This window comes from Muscardinus avellanarius, assembly GCF_963383645.1.
Source record: "Muscardinus avellanarius genome assembly, chromosome: 9".
Classification (NCBI taxonomy): Eukaryota; Metazoa; Chordata; class Mammalia; order Rodentia; family Gliridae; genus Muscardinus; species Muscardinus avellanarius.
In genome coordinates, this window is record NC_137795.1 from 63,990,489 (window position 1) to 64,010,180 (window position 19,692).

Sequence of the window (19,692 nt, forward strand, 5' to 3'; positions counted from 1 at the left end):
TATAAGCTGCTTCAGTAGAACCCCGGGGCAGTATGGCCTCCTCAGTTAACCACTGCTGAACTTGTAGCCAAGATGTGTGAAACCATGCCACAGAAGAATAAGCCATATTCACTAAGTTCTTACTCTGCTGTATACTTCAAAGTGCTCTAATGGCATGGCTGCTCGTGGGGGAGGGGGAATCTCAGAAGTAGGGAGCCACTGAGAGACTTGGGGCTCGAGTGGGATAGCCACAGCGGCGGAAGAACTGGGAAGAGGCCAGAGAGGCCGAGGTGCCTTTCACTGTGCACTGTCAGAGGGTAATTTCGGAGGGTAACGTGCCAGGGAGCTAGTGCCAACGTGCTTGTGCTTTAGTTTTCCTTTAGAAACACTACTCAGAAATAAGCCCAAAGCAGATGAGCTCTCTAATTTGTTTCAAATTCTAAGAAGGCTGAAAATTCCAGTTCAGAAGAGCTGCGCTTGTCTTGAGGGAACTTACATATAAAATTTTACAAAAGCAAAGAACTCAAGTTATCATTACTTTAAAAATGGTTATTAAACAGAAAGATTAGGATGAATTACAGTGAGTTTTAAATTTCAATTTCTAGGCCCCAGAAAAAAAAAAAAGGACTTTTCTATTTTGAACCTTGATCAGAAGAAAGGCAGAACTCGTTTTCCAAGGAACACGTGGAGCAGACCTGACCTTGGGTGGTCTGGAGTCGATACACCTCAAGCATTTATAGCGCTCACAACGCACCATCAATGCCGGCACCATGGAGGATGCGTCAGACAGTCATAAGGTCCACCTTCTTTTTTATATTGCTTTAGAAGAAATTTCGATTCCTCAAGCTACTGAATTAGAACAGTGTTAAACACTGTACATGAAAAAAGAACAGTTTCCACTCAAAAGCTCTGAAGGAGAAACACGCGTTTTTCTCTTGTTCAAGATAGTCATATCCAACTTTATCCAATACTGAACTGTGATGAAGGCAGTGAGCTTGACAGTGCCTGAGCATCGTCAGAAACTCTGCTGAGTAACTCTGACCATGACCTGGCTCTTTGCTGCACACACTCAAAGCACCAGTCAGAAAGCACAAGCAGCCGGACTTTTCAAAAGATACTTTCTATGTCTTCTGGCTACTGGAGCCAGCTCATCACTAAACCAAGTATAAGGCGGAGGCGGTATGGAATATAAGGAACCGAAGAGAAGGCATCAAGAGAAAGGACAGCTGTTTGCAATGCCCAGGTCGGGCTGGCTCTACAGAGAGCAGATCGAGCACAAGGCTCGAGAAACAAGCAGAGCCTGGGAGAGGGGGAAAGAGCATTCTGGAGAGCAAATCACTATTTCTAAAAAAGAGTTATAGACATTCCCTCAGCTACTACACTGATAACATATTCTATAAAAATGCAAAACACTAAGTAACAGTTTATAGCAATCTATGTGCTGGTGATAGAGGAGAACAAACATCCTACTCATCGCCTAGTAACATCGGTAAATGCCAGGGAGGAAGACTGCACGCAGACAACATATGGGATCCTATTAAGGACTGCAGAATTGAGGCCATAAACCACAATCTGAAATTGCCTACTTATAAGAGTCCTTGAAAGCAAGCAAGCACGTGGTGTGTGAAACAGCATGAATATCTGCCATCAGTTACGTAATGGTAGCGATATAGACTAGAGGTGCTGGGACATAGATAAGACGGACGCTTTGCAAATACGGCAGTGCATGGTAGGAAGTACAGTGTAATAGCCAGGGAAAATGTAAATGGCATTCCTGTCCTGTCAGAGAGAACTCTCCAAACCCAAACAGGAAACAGTTTCTGACAAATTCCTAAGAACAAAATAACAACAAAACCTGAAAGGAAATCACAACATTTCAAACCAGAAAATAAAGCTCTATTTTTTTAACCTATATGAGGTACAATCCCTAAATTCTATAGCAAGTAATAAAAAGCTTATATAGGATATTTTCCAAAAACCAAACCAAACCAATAAAGCATGATACTATATAGAAGGTTAAAAAAAGACTTACAATGAGTAAATTCAGCTATTTGAAGAGTAAATAGGATGCATGCTTTAAAAACACATCTCTTAAAAGTAATAGAATTTTTTTCTTCCTTTTTTCTGTGTGTCTAAAACATCATCTTTTACTGCTAGCAAATTTACTGCTTTTGGCCAGAAAAGAAATGCTGAGGACATAGGCTCAACTTTCTAATTTGAGAAGATCATGCTGGTGAATCAACTTCGGTGAACAGGCGCCTGGTGTTTTTCAGGCACCTTGAGTCCTTAAAATTCAATTATTGGTGTCGTTTTTAAAAAGTAACACTTTAAGAGATCACAAAAAATCTCTCTCTCTCTCTCTCTCTCTCTCTCTCTCTCTCTCTCTCTCTCACACACACACACACACACACACACACACACACACACCCACCCACCCCTCATTCTCTCTCTCTCTCTCTCTCTCTCTCTCTCTCTCTCTCTCTCTCACTCACTCAAAAGTACCAAATCAGGCCGGGCAGCTGCAGAGAGATCACATCATAACTCAGCTGTGCCTGGATCACCCACTCCCACACTGGCAGCATTCAAGATTAGGAAAATGAAATGGCAGCACAATTGGTCAGCAGCTTCTCTTCTTCTGGAATTTTTCCAGGTTCTTGAAACAAACAGACAGACAGACAAATGAACGAACATAAAGCTGCAATCACTCTTGCATTGATTTCAAAACAGTAAACTAGGCGGTTTCCTCGGAGAAGTGGAGCCCATCTAGAAGACGGCAGCTGGAAGACGCCCAGACAGCGACCCTCAACAGCTCTGCGGGGCTTGCTCTGGGGGACCCATCAGCCACCGAGGGTGTTCTCCGGATGATCAGCTCATGGGGCAGCCGGGGGACCTCAGGCTGTGTTCAGCTCTGAGGTGTTCTGGCTGGGCGGCAGGCGGGAATCCAGGCTCTCCCTGCGCCGCTCCAGGTCTTGGAAGTATGGGTGAGACAGGGCGCTGTAGGCAGATATTCTTTTGGCTGGATTAAATGTCAAGCACTTCTGCAATAAAGAAAAAAGTCACCGATTGTTATAAAATGCATCAGTGTAGATAGTGTAGTTAATGTGCTTATTATACAGTTACCCATCAATTCACTGTCATGTATTATATGTTTGAGAATAAATATTCATTTCAAGGTATACTACATAATATGCAGACAGTACTCACCTATGGTATATGTGCCCTTAATGTATAAACTGCCCCTCAGGAAAAGGTACCATTTTTAGGTGTCTATTGCCTACCCAGGGTTTCTCTTTGAGCCACCCCGGGCACCTTAAAAAATGTGAAGGGTGGAGGGTATAACTCAGTAGTAGAGTGCTTAGCAAGAATATGAGAGGCCCGGGATTTGATCCCTAGTACTGCAAAAAAAAAAAAAAAAAAGTTAATATGTGTATAAACTTACTTAGATGGTGATTCTTTTAGTTCTAGCAAACTTGGTGCTACAGTCAGACTTCACCTTAATGCTCCTCCCTGTGTCAAGGTTTGGTAAGGAGCAGGGAACAGAAGAGGTATCCTGTTCAGGTGTCAAGGATAATTACTGGACAGGTATGCCAGGTGAAGAGGGTGAGTAAAGGCTAAAACCTAGGTCCTCATTACTTTTGTTGTTGTTGTTGTTGTTGTTATTATTATTATTATTATTATTTTGAGGTACTGGGAATGGAACCCAGGGGCATTCTACTTCCGAGCAACACCTCCAGCCCTATTTTTTATTCTTTTTTTTTTTTTTTTGAGGGTCTGAGGATAAAACCCAGGGGCATGCGACCTATGAGCTACACCCCCTGCCCTATTTTTTTATTCTTTATTTTGAAACCGGGTCTAAGTTGCAGAGGGCCTAAGTAGCTGAGGCTGTCCGCAAACCGTGATCCTCCTGTCTTAGCCTCCCGAATGCTGGGATTACAAGCATGTGCCACCACGCCCGACTTTTATCCTTTATTTTGAAACAGGGCCTCACTGAGTTGCAAAGGGCCTCACTAAGTAGCTGAGGTTTTCCTGAACTGCGATCCTCCTGTCTCAGCCTCATAAATGCTGGGATTACAAGCATGTGCCACCATGCCCAGCTTTAGGTCCTCATTATTTTGATGTAGCAGCAAGCCATGCGTCCTGCCCTAGGGCTGCACCACCCAGAGGAAGGAATGCCTGCTTTTCGGTTCACAGCAAGATGCCCCAGGGGCTAGCAGCAGCCCTCCCAGGAACCCTAGATTCAATTCAAGTCACCAAAGTCTATTCTAGACTCAAGAACAAGGCTTACTATGGTAAATGAGCTGGTTCCTGAACTTAGGGAGTGCTTAGTCCTAGTCAAGTGATCTGGTCCATCTGGCTAGGCTACTGAGGTGGAAGGTCAAAGGAGAGACAGGTGAACCTGTTCCCAAACTGTCAGCCATGTCCCTAACATCAGTCCCGTTTCTACTTCAGTCCCGGTAATCTTGTTTCCCAGTTCCCCTCCTCTCCTTCCACCAACACCTCCTACTGAGCATCTAGCTCATGATAAGCACCGATTACCATGAGTCGGACCTACCTGCTGCCCCAGGAGCCCACAGGCCACAGAGCAGCTATGGGATCTGAGGCACTGTCCAAGGAGGGACATGGGTGTCCTTCAAACACATGGGTACCTCAAATGTCTGTGAATTTCAGTCTTCTGTCATCTAAAGACTTAACATTCTTATGGTTATGAAGACTTCCTCCCCTTAATCTGGATTCCTGTTCACCGTTCTCATTAGATTCTGACTGGATTAGGTACCTCTCTAGTACTCTAGAATTGCCATTGGTCTAGAAAGACACATAAGTCTACAAAGATTCTACAAAATTCTTCAGGAAAAATCTTGGCCCTGACGCCTTATTTATCCTGGGCTCTATAGACCATGCACACCAGTTTTCCTTTTGAGTTTTCTGAAAAAATTGAAGAGCTAAGGAGGAAGGAGCTTGTCTGTAGAATGGTTCCTCGACCTTAATAGCAACAAACAACTTTAGAAAATCTTAGCAAAAGGCCAGGCGTGGTGGTCCATACTTGTAATCCCAGCATTCAGGAGGCGAAGTCTGGAGGACCACGGTTTGTGGGTAGCCTCAGCTACTTAGCAAGGCCCTTCACGATTCAGTGAGACCCTGTTTCAAAAATAAAAAAGACTAAAAAACCTAGGGCTGGAGGTATCTTGGAGATACAATGCTCCTGGATTCCAGCCCCAGTACCACAAAAAAAAAAAAAAAAAAAAAAGAAAAGAAAAGAAAAGAAAAAGAAAATCTTAGCAAAGGCTGGATTTCCAAAGGACAGGAAAGCAGAGGTAAAATTCCTGAGCATCTTTCTGTAGTCTAAGAAGGATAAAAGAAGGCAGGCATTAGAGAAAGATATAACCAGTTTAATCCTTAGCACACAGGAAAGAAATGAAAAGCATCGTGGGATTATGTTCCAGATACAGAAACACATCCCTAGAGGATTCTGGGAGGACGCTCTTCCTTTTGAGCTACAATGGGAACGCGTGGAGAGGAGCGCTTCTTAGCCAAATGTGGGCGTGTGTGAGAATCTTGAGAAGTATTTTTTCCCCCCCAGTGCTGGGGACTGAGGTAGGGCCTCACACACACTATGCAAACTACATCCCCAGCCCTTTTCATTTTGAGATAGGATCTTGCTAAATTACCCAGGCTAGCCCCCAATTTGTGATCCTCCTGCCTCAGCCCTCTGAGTAGCAGGGACCACAGGCTTGGGCCACTGTGCTAGGCTAGAAGTTCTTCTTTTCTTTTCCTTTTCTGTGGTACTGGGGATGGAACCCAGGAGCTTTCTACCTCTGAGGTACTACACTCCCAGACCTATTTTATATTTTATTTGGAAAAAGGGTCTCACTAAGTTGCCGAGAGCCTCACTAAGTAGCTGAGGCTGGCTTCGAACCTGTGCGATCCTCCTGTCTCAGCCTCCCAAGTACTGGGATTACAAGTGTGCACCACCTCGCCTGGCCTTAGAAGTTCTTATTTTCAACAGGATATTTTATGTGCATGCTATCTCAAATATTTAAATAAACTGGTAATAGAGTAATGCTACTTAGTTTCTTTGGGAAAACATCTTCCCAAAGATGTGACTGTTTAAGAAAAGACACGTTAAGCTGGGCATGGAGGCACACACTTGTAATCCCAGCATTCGGGAGGCTGAGACAGGCAGATCGCAGTTTGTGGACAGCCTCAGCTACTTAGTGAGGCCCTCCGCAACTCAGTGAGACCCCGTTTCAAATTAAAGAAAAAAATAGGGCAGAGGGTGTAGCTTGGAGGTCAAATGCCTCTGAGTTCCATCTCCATACCCACAAAAAGAAAAGAAAAGAAAAGAAAAGAAAAGAAAAGAAAAGGAAAGACACATTAAAGTAACAAACAAATTGCTTAAAGAGGCATGAAAATTTTTTTTTAATTAATTTATTTTTTTGTGGGGTGGTACTGGGGTTCCTGGAAGCCCTTCTACCTCCGGGCTACACTCCCAGACCTATTTTATACTTTTTTATTTTTGGAAACAGGGTCTCTTAAGCCAGCACGGCTGGCTTTGAACCTGCGCGATCCTCCTGTCTCCACCTCCCAAGCGCGGGGATTACAAGCAGGCGCCACCACGCCCAGCTTGAAGCATGAAATTTTAAACAAGGAAATTTAAAATTTACTACGAAAGCAGTATATATTCAAGCAAATCCAGAGTCTTCTTAAGTTGCATTCAAATATACAGAGACAGATTTTTTATCAGAAAGACATTCCCAGCCAGGAGTGGTGGCACATGTCTGTAATCTCTGTACTTGGGAGGACTGAAGGAATGAAGGTTCAAGGACAACCTCATCAACACAGTGAGACCTTATTTCAAAATAAAAATAAGGGCTGGGGGTGTGGCTCAAATTGAAAGCCCCTGGATTCAAATCCCCAGCACCACTGCCGCCCCCCCCAAATAAAGATATTCCAGAATCAAGCCACCAACTGGAAATGAAACTTGTGGAGAGACTGCAGCCAACTGCCCCATGCAGCTGCGGCATGAACGTTGCTGTGGCCCAGAGAGGACCAGCTCTGTACTGCATGAACTTACCAGAAGTAGGTCTTTGCCTAGTTCGTCAATATCCGTTACGAACTTCTCAATGGGCTGGGCAGATTTGGAATGAAAAGCCTGCCTGGGAAGGGCAACATCTCTAGGCCAGTCCTCTTCTCCCGGGAGTCCAATCACACTGTAATAGAACCACATGCAGACATGAGCATCAGCTGCAATGTCAAGTGTTTTCACACCAAATCTAGAGAAAGCAAAATTTACAGAATGGGAATTGGGACAGAGAACCCTGGGAAAACCTCACTTTGTGACTTGCAGGCATCTTATGTACCTCTGTCCTACTATGACATGGTGTCGGTCATCTTACAGGAGGACATAAAAGATTACTGTGGCAGCAGATAACAGGCAAGATATGACAGAACCCACTGACACAGCAGGACCTACTGGATTCAAGGGAGACCCACTTGGTTATGTAAGAGTCTCCTTTTTTTTGTATCCCAGGGGATTGAACCCAGGGACATTCTATCTCTGAGCTAAACCTCCAAGCCCTATTTTATTTTGAAAGAGTGGCTCACTAAGTTACTATGTGCTGGCCTTGAACTTGTGATCCTCCTGTCTCAGCCTCCCAAATTCTAGAATCACAGGCATGTACCACCACACCCACTTATAATCTTCTTTTATGTCCAAGAGTGCTTTTGATATTCTTTTTTTTCTTTCTTCTTCTCCTTCTTTTTTCTTTTTTTGTGATGCTGGGGATTGAACCTAGGTCCTTGCACATACTAGCCTAGCATTCTACCATTGAGCCACATCCCCAGCCCCTTTTTGCATTCTTTTTTTAATTAAAAAAATTTTTTTTTGCTGTACTGTGGATAGAACCCAAGGGCACTGTACCTCTGAGCTACACCCCCAGCCCTGGGTTTTAGTCTTATTATTATTATTATTATTATTATTATTATTATTATTATTGTCATTATTTATTATTATTATTATTTTTGGTGGTACTGGGGTTTCTAGAAACCCTTCTACCTCCAGGCTACACTCCCAGACCTATTTTTATACTTTTTAATTTGGAAACAGGGTCTCTTAAGCCAGCGCTGCTGGCTTCGAACCTGCGCGATCCTCCTGTCTCCACCTCCCAAGCGCAGGGATTGCAAGTGTGCTTAGTCTTTTTATTTTTAAAACAGGGTGTCACTGAATTGCGAAGGACCTTGGCTAAATAACTGAGGCTGTCCGTAAACCGTGAAGTTCTGGTCTCAGCCTCCTGAATGCTGGGATTACAAGCGCGCCCCACCACGCCAGGCCCCTTTTTGTATTCTGATGGAACATTTCAGTAAGGATATACTTTCATGATACTCACTTGACATGATTTAATGCATCAATTTGGTTGTATTTCTAGTTAAAGAGTAATTCTCTCAACAATGTTTACATACATAATAATCAGGCAAAAAAAAAAAAAAAGCCTAAGAGGCATGTTAGTCCTGTCTTATAAAAGCACTATTTTATATAGGACTTCTATGGTATTTCAAAGGGAGAAAGCAATAAATTAAAATAATTTTGTATTTCTTCTGAAAATCTTTCTGGGATTAGAGATATGGACAATATCAAGTGATTAAAAAACAGCACTGTCTTAGAAAATAGGTAGATCTGGGTTCAAATTCTCGTACCAGCCACTTACTTATTTACTTTTCATATTTTTGGTACTGGGGATTGAATCTGGGGGTATTCTATCTCTGAGCTACACTCCTAGTCCCCCATTTTTGAAACAAAGACTTACTAAGTTGTGGAGGGTCTTACTAAGTTGTTGGGACTGTCACCTATTGGCAGTACAGACACATGGCTTACCATCTATGACCCTCAGTGTTTTATGTGAACAATGATGATAATTCATGGTTTACTAAGAAAATAAGATAATTTTTATAAAGTGTGCAACATGGTTTCTGACACATAGTACACATAATTTTATTACTCATTCTTACTGTAAGAGAAAATGATGCTGTTACTAATGCAAAACGCATTGGTAATATATTACCATTGCATTAAAATATAAACTGTTTGACTCCATTATTTATGTGGACCTTGAGGGTTTTCAGAAATATTAATAGGTCAGTGGCCCTATATAATTTATATATTAGCAGATATTTATAGTTTATGTATTGGTGGTAGGTTGGTTCAAACAAGGGAAATCAGAGGATGCAAAAATTTGTATCTCATAAGGACTCTGGATAACTCTGAAATAATATAGCTATTCAGATACTGAAACCAAACTATTTTAATTCCAGTTAGAAATGATACTGGCCCCCACTGGAGTCCTTCTGTCTGCACCTGTCTGAGACTAAAGCCTCGGAAGGGGCGACCTCATAAACATATTTCCAGGTTTCAGGAAGAAATGGTAGTAAATGTCCCAAATCTGTAGGGCTTTCCCCCCTTTCCTTTACATAAAGAGAGCCAAATCTTATACCTCACCCAGAACAGAGGATAACCCTGTCTTCACTGCACCTGTCACTGGGTATCTGGGGCGTGACACTAATTCTGTGTTGTTTGGGCATCTAGAAAGAGTTGCATTATTGAGGCAAAGCCATAGACATATTTATTGGAACCAATGAATAGAAATGGTAACTTGGCTGGGCATGGTGGCGCACGCTTGTAATCCCCGTACGTGGGAGGTGGAGACAGGAGGATTGCACAGGTTTGAAGCCAGCCTTGCTGGCTTAAGAGACCCTGTTTCCAAATAAAAATATATAAAAAAAAAAAGATCTGGGAGTGTAGCCTGGAGGTAGAAGGGTTTCTAGGAACCCCAGTACCACCAAAAAAAAAAAAAAAAGAATTGATAATTTGTGCAACTTTATATATGTTTAATAGCAAGGTCTATAATAGGTGTAAGAAGCTGGGCATGGCCTGGTGGCACATGCCTGTAATCCTAGTATTGGGGGAATGGTCTCAGGAACTCAGCGAGATCGTATCTCAAATAAAAATTAAAATTGTGCCAGGGATGTAGCGTGGAGGTAGAATGCCTCTGGGTTCAATCCCTGGTACCAAAACAAACAAACAAACAAACAAACAAACAACAACAATAACAACAACAACAAAGGAAAATCCCCAAACATACAATAGAAGTAAGAAAAAGACAGCGGGGCGAGGGCGTAGCTCAGTGTAGAGCATTTGCTCAGCACGTGTGAGGCCTTGGACTCCGCATCCCCGCTGACCCCAAAGAACAAAACAAAGACGCCACAATTAACTATGAAGGCAAATGAACATGCGTGCACCTGAACAGAATGGGATGGGACAGGGCAGAGGAAGAAAATAAGAATGTTTAATAACTTTGAAAATTTCTTTCATTCCTTTTTTCGCTTTTAGCCCATTTTCCATCAACATTTTTGCTAGAAAGTGATGATAAGAACTCTTGGAAATAACTTAAATTCTTCTTATGTGATTTGCAGCTTTGAGAGAGAGAGAGAGAGAGAGTGTGTGTGTGTGTGTGTGTCTATGTCCATTTAACTATGACATTGTTCTTATAAGTCACAGGCTTAAAAGCACGGTTTTACTTTTCAAGTATTTGGCTGTTCTTTGAAAGTACAACTTTTCCTAAACACAAAAAATTTTTGTCCCTTTAAGAGTATGTGAATATGGCTTTCCTAAAAAAAAAAAAAAATCAGTTTCATATCCAGTGTGAACTTTTATGGCCCATATATGAGTGTTGTGAAATCCTGATAGATTCATTAAAAAGTGTTTGTACCAAATTCCGCTATTTAGATGGCTGAATAAAAGCCTTAAAAGTTGACATTTATACTGGAAAGCCTAAAAAGGCACAAACCCCAAAATCTATAAATGGCCATGGTGGGGAAGGTGGTTGGTGGCTGGGCAGAAATAAATTCCCAACTATTTTAGCAATGACACTAGGGTGCAGCATTGTCCCTTTTCTCTGGCAAGTCATGCATTCAGAGGAAATGAAACAATTTCAATGAAACAATGCCAGAGACCAAGAAATAAAAGGCACCAAACATATAGAACATTACAGCTTCTTTTCTGTTTGTGAGGCCTCTGTCACAAGTGGAACCCGCTTTCCCTTGCAAGCAAGTCAAATGCACTGCTCAGAAGTGTGTTCTGGGGCACCGTGTGGGCTTCAGGTACTCAGGTGCTGGAGGTGGGCAGAAATCCCAGGTAAAAGTAAGAAAAAGCAGGGGGTCCTGGCACGCTGACTGCAGGAAGGACTGTCTTTCCTTCCAGTGGAGGGACACTGGAATGTCTGACTTTCATGGTTTCCTCTCTAAGGTCACATGTGCACGAATTCTATCCAGGTCATGGGGAAAACCAGATGTGAGTTCATCCCTGAATGATCAAAGAACTTGACATCCAGCTGCAGGGGTGACGTGAGGGCTCTATTGTGAGTTTATCCATCTGACAAGGTGGTCAGGAGGAGTGGGGGTGGAGCTGCCCTGGACCTGGGAAGCCGTTTACCCCCCACCCCGAAAGAAAAAACCCAAAACACAAAAATAAAGCAAAACCAGCAAATGTTCTCTAGGCCTTAAAGCCACTGGGTTCTGACTCAGCAGCCCCAGCACCAGCAGAAGTCGACTGGAGTGGCTTCTGGGCACCAAAAGAACAAAGTCAGGCTTCGGCTCTACCCCAATTCTTTTAAGCAGTCATGCTTGAGTAGACTCTGCTAACATGTAATTCTGTTCTTTAGGGCTCTTTTTTTTTTTTTTCCCAGTCTTACAGACTTCAAATTTCATAAAAGTCACTAGGATTCCTATAAAATGTCAGAGACCCATGATCATGGCTATTTTTAGTCAGAACTCCCACTTTCTTTCTACTCCGCCCTGATTCTGGCTGGGCTGGGCAAATGCACAAACTCAAGAATGAGGCCGTACTGCATGCGTTGTGAAAAGAAATGCCCGGGTTACATTCTAGAAACACGAAAGCATACATACCCCCACATGCACAGACCTGTAGACACGAACAGAACTCTGCAAATCACCGAGGAGCTATGCAGCAAACAATCAGAACCAAAGCATTTGAGCCCAAGAAAAGGATTGTTTTGAGAACTTTGGTCAGTGTTTCGTCTCTCAGATGAAAAAGTGAACAAAAAGGTGAACTGATGATGATTACAATAGCAACAATCACCAACTTTGTTAAAGCACATACTATGTGCCCTGCACTTTGTAAGCTCCTTACAGGAGTTTTCAATGACTCTTTTGCATAGTTATTTAGCCACAGACCTAAGATGAGAACCCAGGATTCTCATTTCCTATTTTGGTGTTCCAAAGAAAAATCAGATTGTGTAGCATCCCATCCTTGGCCCAGGAAAACAGAACAAAGGAAACATTGAAAACCAACCGGAAAGCAAAAAACGAAGCATTGCAAGACCAACCGAGATGGCCGATGGTGCTGATGCAGACAGGAAGGCCACTGGATAAGGATGGATTATACCAGGCCACCAAGCACCCTGTCTCTGATGGGGGATGCATTTGAAATGATCCCAAGCAGAAATCACATCTGCACTAACGAGCTGGAGCTCAGCCAAGCAAAGAAAGACAAAAAGATGCACACAAGCAAAACACAAGCTTCCAGGACGGCACAGTCAGGCTGAGCATCACGAGGGGCTCTCTGCCCGAGACGGCACTTCTACCCCGTCCCCACTCACCACACAAACAGTAAAGGTCTGTAGCAGCAGCTTGAGGCAAGAAAGACAAGAGATAGGCACATTATATGAAAGTCACTGTCAATGTTTCAATGCTACGGTTGCCGATATAATTATTACTTACTCCAAGATTTTTCCTAGTTGATCCACATCTGAACTGCCACGAAAAAGAGGCCTAAAAAAAAAAAAAAGACACATCATAAGCAAGGAATCTTCTCAGGTTACATTTCAATCATATTTGTCATGATCATTGTTATTTATTCATTCATTATTATTATTTTTTGTGGTACTGGGGATGGTGCAGACCTATTTTATACTTTATTTGGAAATAGAGTCTCCACTAAGTTGCTGAGAGCCTCACTAAGTAGCTAGCTGAGGCTGGCTTCAAATCTGCATGGTCCTCCTGTCTCAGCCTCCCAAGTACTGGGATTAGAAGCGTGCACCACCACGCCCGGCTATGGTCACTGTTTGAATAGGAAGCAAACTATGCTCTGTGGGTGGGAAAAGAGAGAGAGAATGGTGACATGTTTGCTCTGGTCAGTGAAAGTTTTCCTTGCATTTCACACCTCACCAGCACCTGGTGGTATCTGACTCACACACCAGGGTCACGAGTATCCTATCTGCAGCCTCTGGCTGCACTGGCAGTGCCGCCATCATCCACCAGGTTTCAGTGATTGAGTTGGCTCTGTGACAGGGTGGAACACAGCACGGGGCTGGCCTCACCCCCTGGGTACTGGGATTCTTGGAAGCTCTTCGTGGTGAGAGCCGTCCCAGAGTACCTGTCATACCACTTCCTCACGGGCCTCTTTCCTTCCTGTTGTCCTGTGTCCTGCAGCCAGCAGAGTCTGGGTCTATTTTCTCAATAGCAGGGTCACTGACAATGTACCAGTTGAAAATCTTCACTGTAGGGAAGCAACTGCGGCCTCTTCTGAACACACAGCCCTTCTTGTCTATACTGAGTGTTTAACCAGCCATTAGATAAGCTCACTTTGTAACATTTCTGGTATTCTCCTAAGTGGATAAAGTAGCTCTTCGAGGGGAGTTGGGACTTTTCTAGGTTTTCCGATAATCCTTGCACTAATGGCTTACACCTTAACAGGCTCATGGCTATTAAATATTTTATGTGATTTTGTATATACCTATAATATGCAAGTAAATATTCTCCAACTCTTAGCTCAACATAAACAAGTATTTTTCTTCTTTCTTTCTTTCTTTCTTTCTTTCTTTCTTTCTTTCTTTCTTTCTTTCTTTCTTTCTTTCTTTCTTTCTTTCTTTCTCCTTCCTTTTGGTGGTACTGGGGTTCCTGGAAACCCTTCTACCTCCAGGGTACACTCCCAGACCTATTTTATGTTTTTTTTAAATTTGGAAACAGGGTCTCATAAGCCAGCGAGGCTGGTTTCAAACCTGCACGATCCTCCTGTCTCGCCTCCCAAGTGTGGGGATTACAAGTGTGCACCACCACGCCTGGCAAACAGGTATTTTTTAACACTAGTATAATTGTGTTATTAATAATGTAATCTATAAAAATATAAATTAATGTATTTATTTATTTATTTTTGTGGTACTGGGGATTGAGCCCAGGAGCATTCTACCCCTGAGCTACATCCCAGCCCTATTTTATTTTCTTTTTGAAATAGATTGATGAGAATCTCACTACTTGCTGAGGTTGTTCTCAAACCTGTAATCTTCCTGTGTCAGTTTCCCAGGCATGTGCCACTGTGCCAAACTAACACAAATGAAATTTAAAAAATTTGCAGTCTATCATTAGGAATTAGATTTCTTTTGATATCAAAAATTAATTGATAAAGCCTTAAGCTAGACCTCTTAAGTATTTTCTATGCACAATAAATATACTTGCTATATAAGCCAAACATGGAGAATTCTGCAGAATCATAGCATTAGAAGACACCTAAAAGCCGGGCATAGTGGCGTGCAGCTGTAATCCCAGTACATCAGAAGCTAAGACAGGAAGATCATAGATTTAATACTAGACTCAGTAGTTTAGCAAGACTCTCAGCAACTTAGAAAGACTGTTTCAAAATAAAAAAATAGCCCAGGCGTGGTGGTGCACACTTAATCCCCGCTCTTGGGAGGTGGAGACAGGAGGATTGCACAGGTTCAAAGCCAGCCTCTCTGGCTTAGGAGACCCTGTTTTCAAATACAAAGTATAAAATAGGTCTGGGAGTGTAGCCCGGAGGTAGAAGGGTTTTCAGGAACCCCAGTACCACCAAATAAATAAATAAATAAATAAAGGGCCGGGAGCATAACTTGGAGGTAGCATGCCCCTAGGTTCAATCCCCAATAGCACAAAAGAAAAAAAAAACAGCTAAAATTCTTCCACCATCCTTTATATTCATGCCATTAGTCCTGAAAATAATTATTTCCAAATAAAGTGAAATATAATTTATTTATGGCAATGATATTAGCTGTACTGTGTCTCTCTCACATTTATACGTTGAAGCCCAAACCCTGGTATCTTAGTACTTGACTGTATTTGGAGACAGGGTCTTGACAGAGGTGGTAAGGTAAAATAAAAGAAATAGGGAAAAAAAGGAAGCTCATGAAAATTAGGAGACCAGTACCATAGTGATGGCTGGGGGAGGAGGAAGGGTGGGGAAGGGAGGTACAAAAAAGGAAAGAGACCAAGTAATGTTATATGAATGTATCACTGCGAATCTTACTATCGCGCCCAATAAAATGCATGATTGCACTGCACCAATAAAATGCTTAAAAAGCCCAAAACATCAAGCAGGGCGTGGCGGCACATGCTTATAATCCCAGCATTGGGGAGGCTGAGACGGGAGGATCGCAGTTCATGGACAGCTTCAGCTACTTAGTGAGGCCCTGTTTCAAAATAAAGACTAAAAAATAGGGCTGGGGGTGTAGTTCGAAGGCAGGATGCCTTCAGGTTCCATCTCCAGTACTGCAAAAAAGCAAAACAGCCAGGCATGGTGGTGTGCGCTTGTTATCCCAGCATTTGGGAGGCTGAGGCAGGAGTATCGTGGTATGAGGACAGCCTCAGCTACTTAGTGAGTCCCTTTGCAACTCAGTGGGACCCTGTTTCAAAATAAAAAATAAAAAATAGGGCTGGGGGTATAGCTCAGAGGCAGAATGCCCCTGGGTTTCATCCCCAGTACCACAAAAAATACCCACAAAAAACAAAAACAAAAAATAAGGCTGTCAGGGCAGGCCCTAATCCAATCTGACTGGTGTCCTCAGGAGAAATCTGGACTCACACAGAGACGTCAGGGTACATGCCCGGTACAGAGCGCCATGGCCACCTGAGAACACAGAGAGGAGGCAAGCCAAGGAGGGCATTTGGAAGCAGCAAAACTCACTGACACCTTGGACGTGGACTTCTGGCCTGTGGGAATGTATCTCTGTGGGTTAAGCTATCCAGTCTGGGATTTGAGGCAGCCTTAGCAAACTAATAGGGGCAACTTCACATCCTAATGCAGTCAAAGCCATAAAGAATCATGGAACTGGGTTCTAAAACATATCTAGGTGGACTTCCGGGAAGATGGCGACCGAGAAAAGCGGGGCTTAAGAGTCCCGCTAACAACCAATCTCCATTACCACAAAAAGAGCGCCTTTCATAGCCAGAAAACACCATCACCAGAAAAACAAAAAAACCACCAGGCTCCAGAGAGAAAGCGGACTGAGAACAGAGCTCAGGGCCACAGAGGAGACACACGCGCCCGAGGACGCGGCAGCAGCGCCATACTGCCGGCGGCAGCGGCGAACTCAGCGGACGGCTACAGCAAGCCGAGGTGAGCCGATGCGGAACAGCCAGGCGGGATCTTTCGGCGCAGACAGCATTTAAAGCTCCCAGTGGCTGAGCTCAGCACATGCTGCAGGGATTCAGAGTAGAAATCAAAACCAGAGAAGAAAAAATACGCCAGCTTCATGGCCGAGGGCGTGGCAGAGGCGCCATATTGCCACCGGCGGCGGCAGCAGCAGTGAATTCACCGAGTCCAGTACAGCTACATCTACGTACTCAAGAACAGTGAGTCAAATTGCGGGCCACAGAGGAGAAATCCCAGTATTGTGCCTCCTGGGACTTGACCCAGTGAGGGAGTGGTGGTGGCAGAGATATCACACCATAGGAGAGCGTGCAACCTGGCACCCCCCGTAGTTTAAAGCAGCCTCTATCAACTCCCTGGGTCGGAGACTCTGTGATACAACCCAGTAAAGGAGTAGTAGGGTCTGAGATAATACAGACTCGAGATCCAGAGCACCTTAAGTGAAGCCATAATGACCCAAGGGAAGAACCCAGAGAAGGCACAAACCTCCGAAATCATGGGAAAGAGGAATAACACTGAAGTAATGAATGTGCACAACCCCACAACATCAGAACCTGATAAAACAGAAAATCAGAGATTTCTAGAAGATCAAATCAGGAAAATAACTGTAGAAATAATAGAGGTGCTTCGAAAAGAACTCAGAGAGAGCCAAAAAGAGATAAAGGATGCAATTAATGAAGTAAAGGCCTCAATTCAAAGCACAAACAACCGATTAGACCACATGGAGAACAGAATCTCGCTCTTAGAAGATGAGCAATCCAAAAATGAATGCATAGTTTCTAATCTAGAAAAAGATATCCAACAGCAGGAATCTGACATTGAAGAAATATGGGCCCATCTTAAGAGAGCTAACCTAAGAATAATTGGAATAGAGGAGGGAAAAGAAAGTGATACCAAAGGGATCAACAATCTCTTCAAGGAAGTAATAGCAGAAAATTTTCCAAATATAGAGCAAGAGGTTGATACACAGATCCAGGAAACTTATAGAACTCCCTTTAGACAGGATCCGAGAAGAGGATCCCCACGCCACATAATTGTCAAAATGACCAATGTGGAAGCCAAGCAGAGAATCTTAAAGGCAACAAAAACAAAGGGCCAACTGACATTCAGAGGCAAACCAATTAGAATCACCCCAGACTTCCCAAACCAAGTCATGAGAGCCAGAAGGGCTTGGAGTAACATATTCCAAACTCTGAAAGAAAACAACTTCCAGCCAAAAATTTCCTATCCAGCAAAACTTTCTATCAAATTAGATGGAGAAATAAGAAGCTTCCATGACAAACAGAAACTGAAGGAATTTATGTCTTCAAAACCAGCGCTAGAGAAAATACTCAAAGAGATTAACTACAAAGAAGAAATAGGTAACACTCACCAGAACCAGAGAAACAAGAGTTTCCATCCAACAGACAACTAAGATTGGTTATCTGTGGAGATTCATTATTTATGTTAGTCTTTTACCTATCTCTAAATTGTATTTTTTGCCTTTATTGTTGTTAATTTTTAGGATTTCTAGTTGGAATATTAATATACCTTCAGATATAGCATTTGGAAATATTTTATCCAATTCTATTAGTAACTGTTAACTCTGTTTACATTGTCTTTGGATATACAATATTTTCTTTTATTTTTTAGGGAGTTTGTATATTCTTCTGTTGCCTGTGCCATTGAAATCATAACCAAGAAATCACTGCCAATTTCAATGTTGTGAGGTTTTATGACCCAGATTTTCTCCTAAAAGTTTATAGTCTTAAGATTTATATTTAGGTCTTTTATCTATTTTGAGTTAATACTTGTATATGGGATTAGGTAAGGGTCCAATTTTATTCTTTTCCATGTAATTATTATTTTTCAACAATATTTAGTTAAAAGAGTATTATTTCCACCACCAAATCTTCGTGGAAACCTTGTCAAAAATAACTTGACAATATAGGGAAGAATTTAGCTCTAGGCTTGTATTTAACTCCAATGGTCTATATATCTGCCTTTAGAACAGTACTACACTGTTTCAATTATTGTAGCTTTATATGGTTTGAAATCAGAAAATATACATCTTCTAGCTTTGTTTTTGCTTCGAGATTGTTTTGGGTATCTAGAGTCCATATTCCATATCAGGATAGATTTTTTTCTGAAAAATAAATATATGATAGTTTCACCTAAAAAAAAGAAAAAAATATTCTCTGGTAAGAAAGAAAGCAAAAAGAAATATTGAAATGTTATCTTTATGTCATCAAAAGCTTGGTATCAGACAAATGAAACTGTTATGTGAGATTATCATTTTTAATTTTGGATAAATTGCTATAATACTAGATGTCAACCACTAAGCCAAGCATGGGAGGGAGGGATGAGGAGAGAATGGGGTGGGGATCGGGTGGGGGCTGACTGGGCGATGTGTGCATGTATGTCTACAAAAGTTTGTATCCCACTATGATGTATGAATACAGTGCACCAATAAAATAAAATTAAAAAAAAAAAAGTCAATTGGCAAAAAAAAAAAAAAAAAAAAAACATATCTAGTTTGTTTTCTTTATTTTGATACTGGGATGAAACCAAGGGCCTTCCTTGCATCTGCTAAACATGTACTCTACCACTGAGCTACATCTACACCCCTAGATAGGTCTTAACAAATAGTAAGGCAAGAAGTGAAAAATCTTTCCTAAAATTAAAAAAAATGGGGTATTAGTAGCTTTTTTTTTTTGTAGTAGGGTTGAATCCAGGGGCATTCTACCTCTGAGCTGGACCGCCAAATCTATTTTATTTTTTACTTTGAAACAGGGTCTCACAAAGTTGCAGAGGGCCTCATAAGTTGCAGAAGCTGGTCTTGAATCTGCAATCCTCCTGTCTCAACCTCCCAAATTCTGGAATTACAGGTATGTGCCACCATGTATGGCTGCAGTTCTCTTTTACTGAATGTGAATGTCATATGTGGCACAATGTCAAGTGCTCCCACAAACAGGACCTCATTTAATTCCCACAAAAATTTTTAGAGAAATGTAGTACTCATATCATTCCTATTTTCATATGAGGAAGATGTCACATGACTTAACTAGCCCATAACAACTGCAGACTTAAACTGGGGAGAAATAGCATGGGACTCGACGAAGGGCACTTCAGAGAGCTGATGTTTCACAGGCCTGTGTTCGTGGGATTCTGTACTCTGACTGCTTTGCAAGTGTCTTTAAATTCCTTCTCTAACGTGGAATGGAGCAACCCACCGATTTCACTGACACCCTCTTGTCCCTCTGTCA

At 42.3% G+C, this 19,692-nt stretch overlaps 1 protein-coding gene across 1 annotated transcript in view; it reads right to left on the reverse strand.

Moving 5' to 3' along the window:
• Positions 1-2,870: 2,870 nt before the first annotated feature.
• Positions 2,871-19,692, reverse strand: part of CDK6 (cyclin dependent kinase 6) — a gene marked incomplete at both ends in the record, with an annotated part of 222,865 nt that continues 206,043 nt past the window's right edge. Inside the window, 3 exons of the mRNA XM_080700832.1 lie at positions 2,871-3,017; positions 7,052-7,187; positions 12,769-12,819. Of these exons, the coding sequence (XP_080556958.1) occupies positions 2,871-3,017; positions 7,052-7,187; positions 12,769-12,819 (334 nt within the window). The remainder of the gene's footprint in view (positions 3,018-7,051; positions 7,188-12,768; positions 12,820-19,692) is intronic.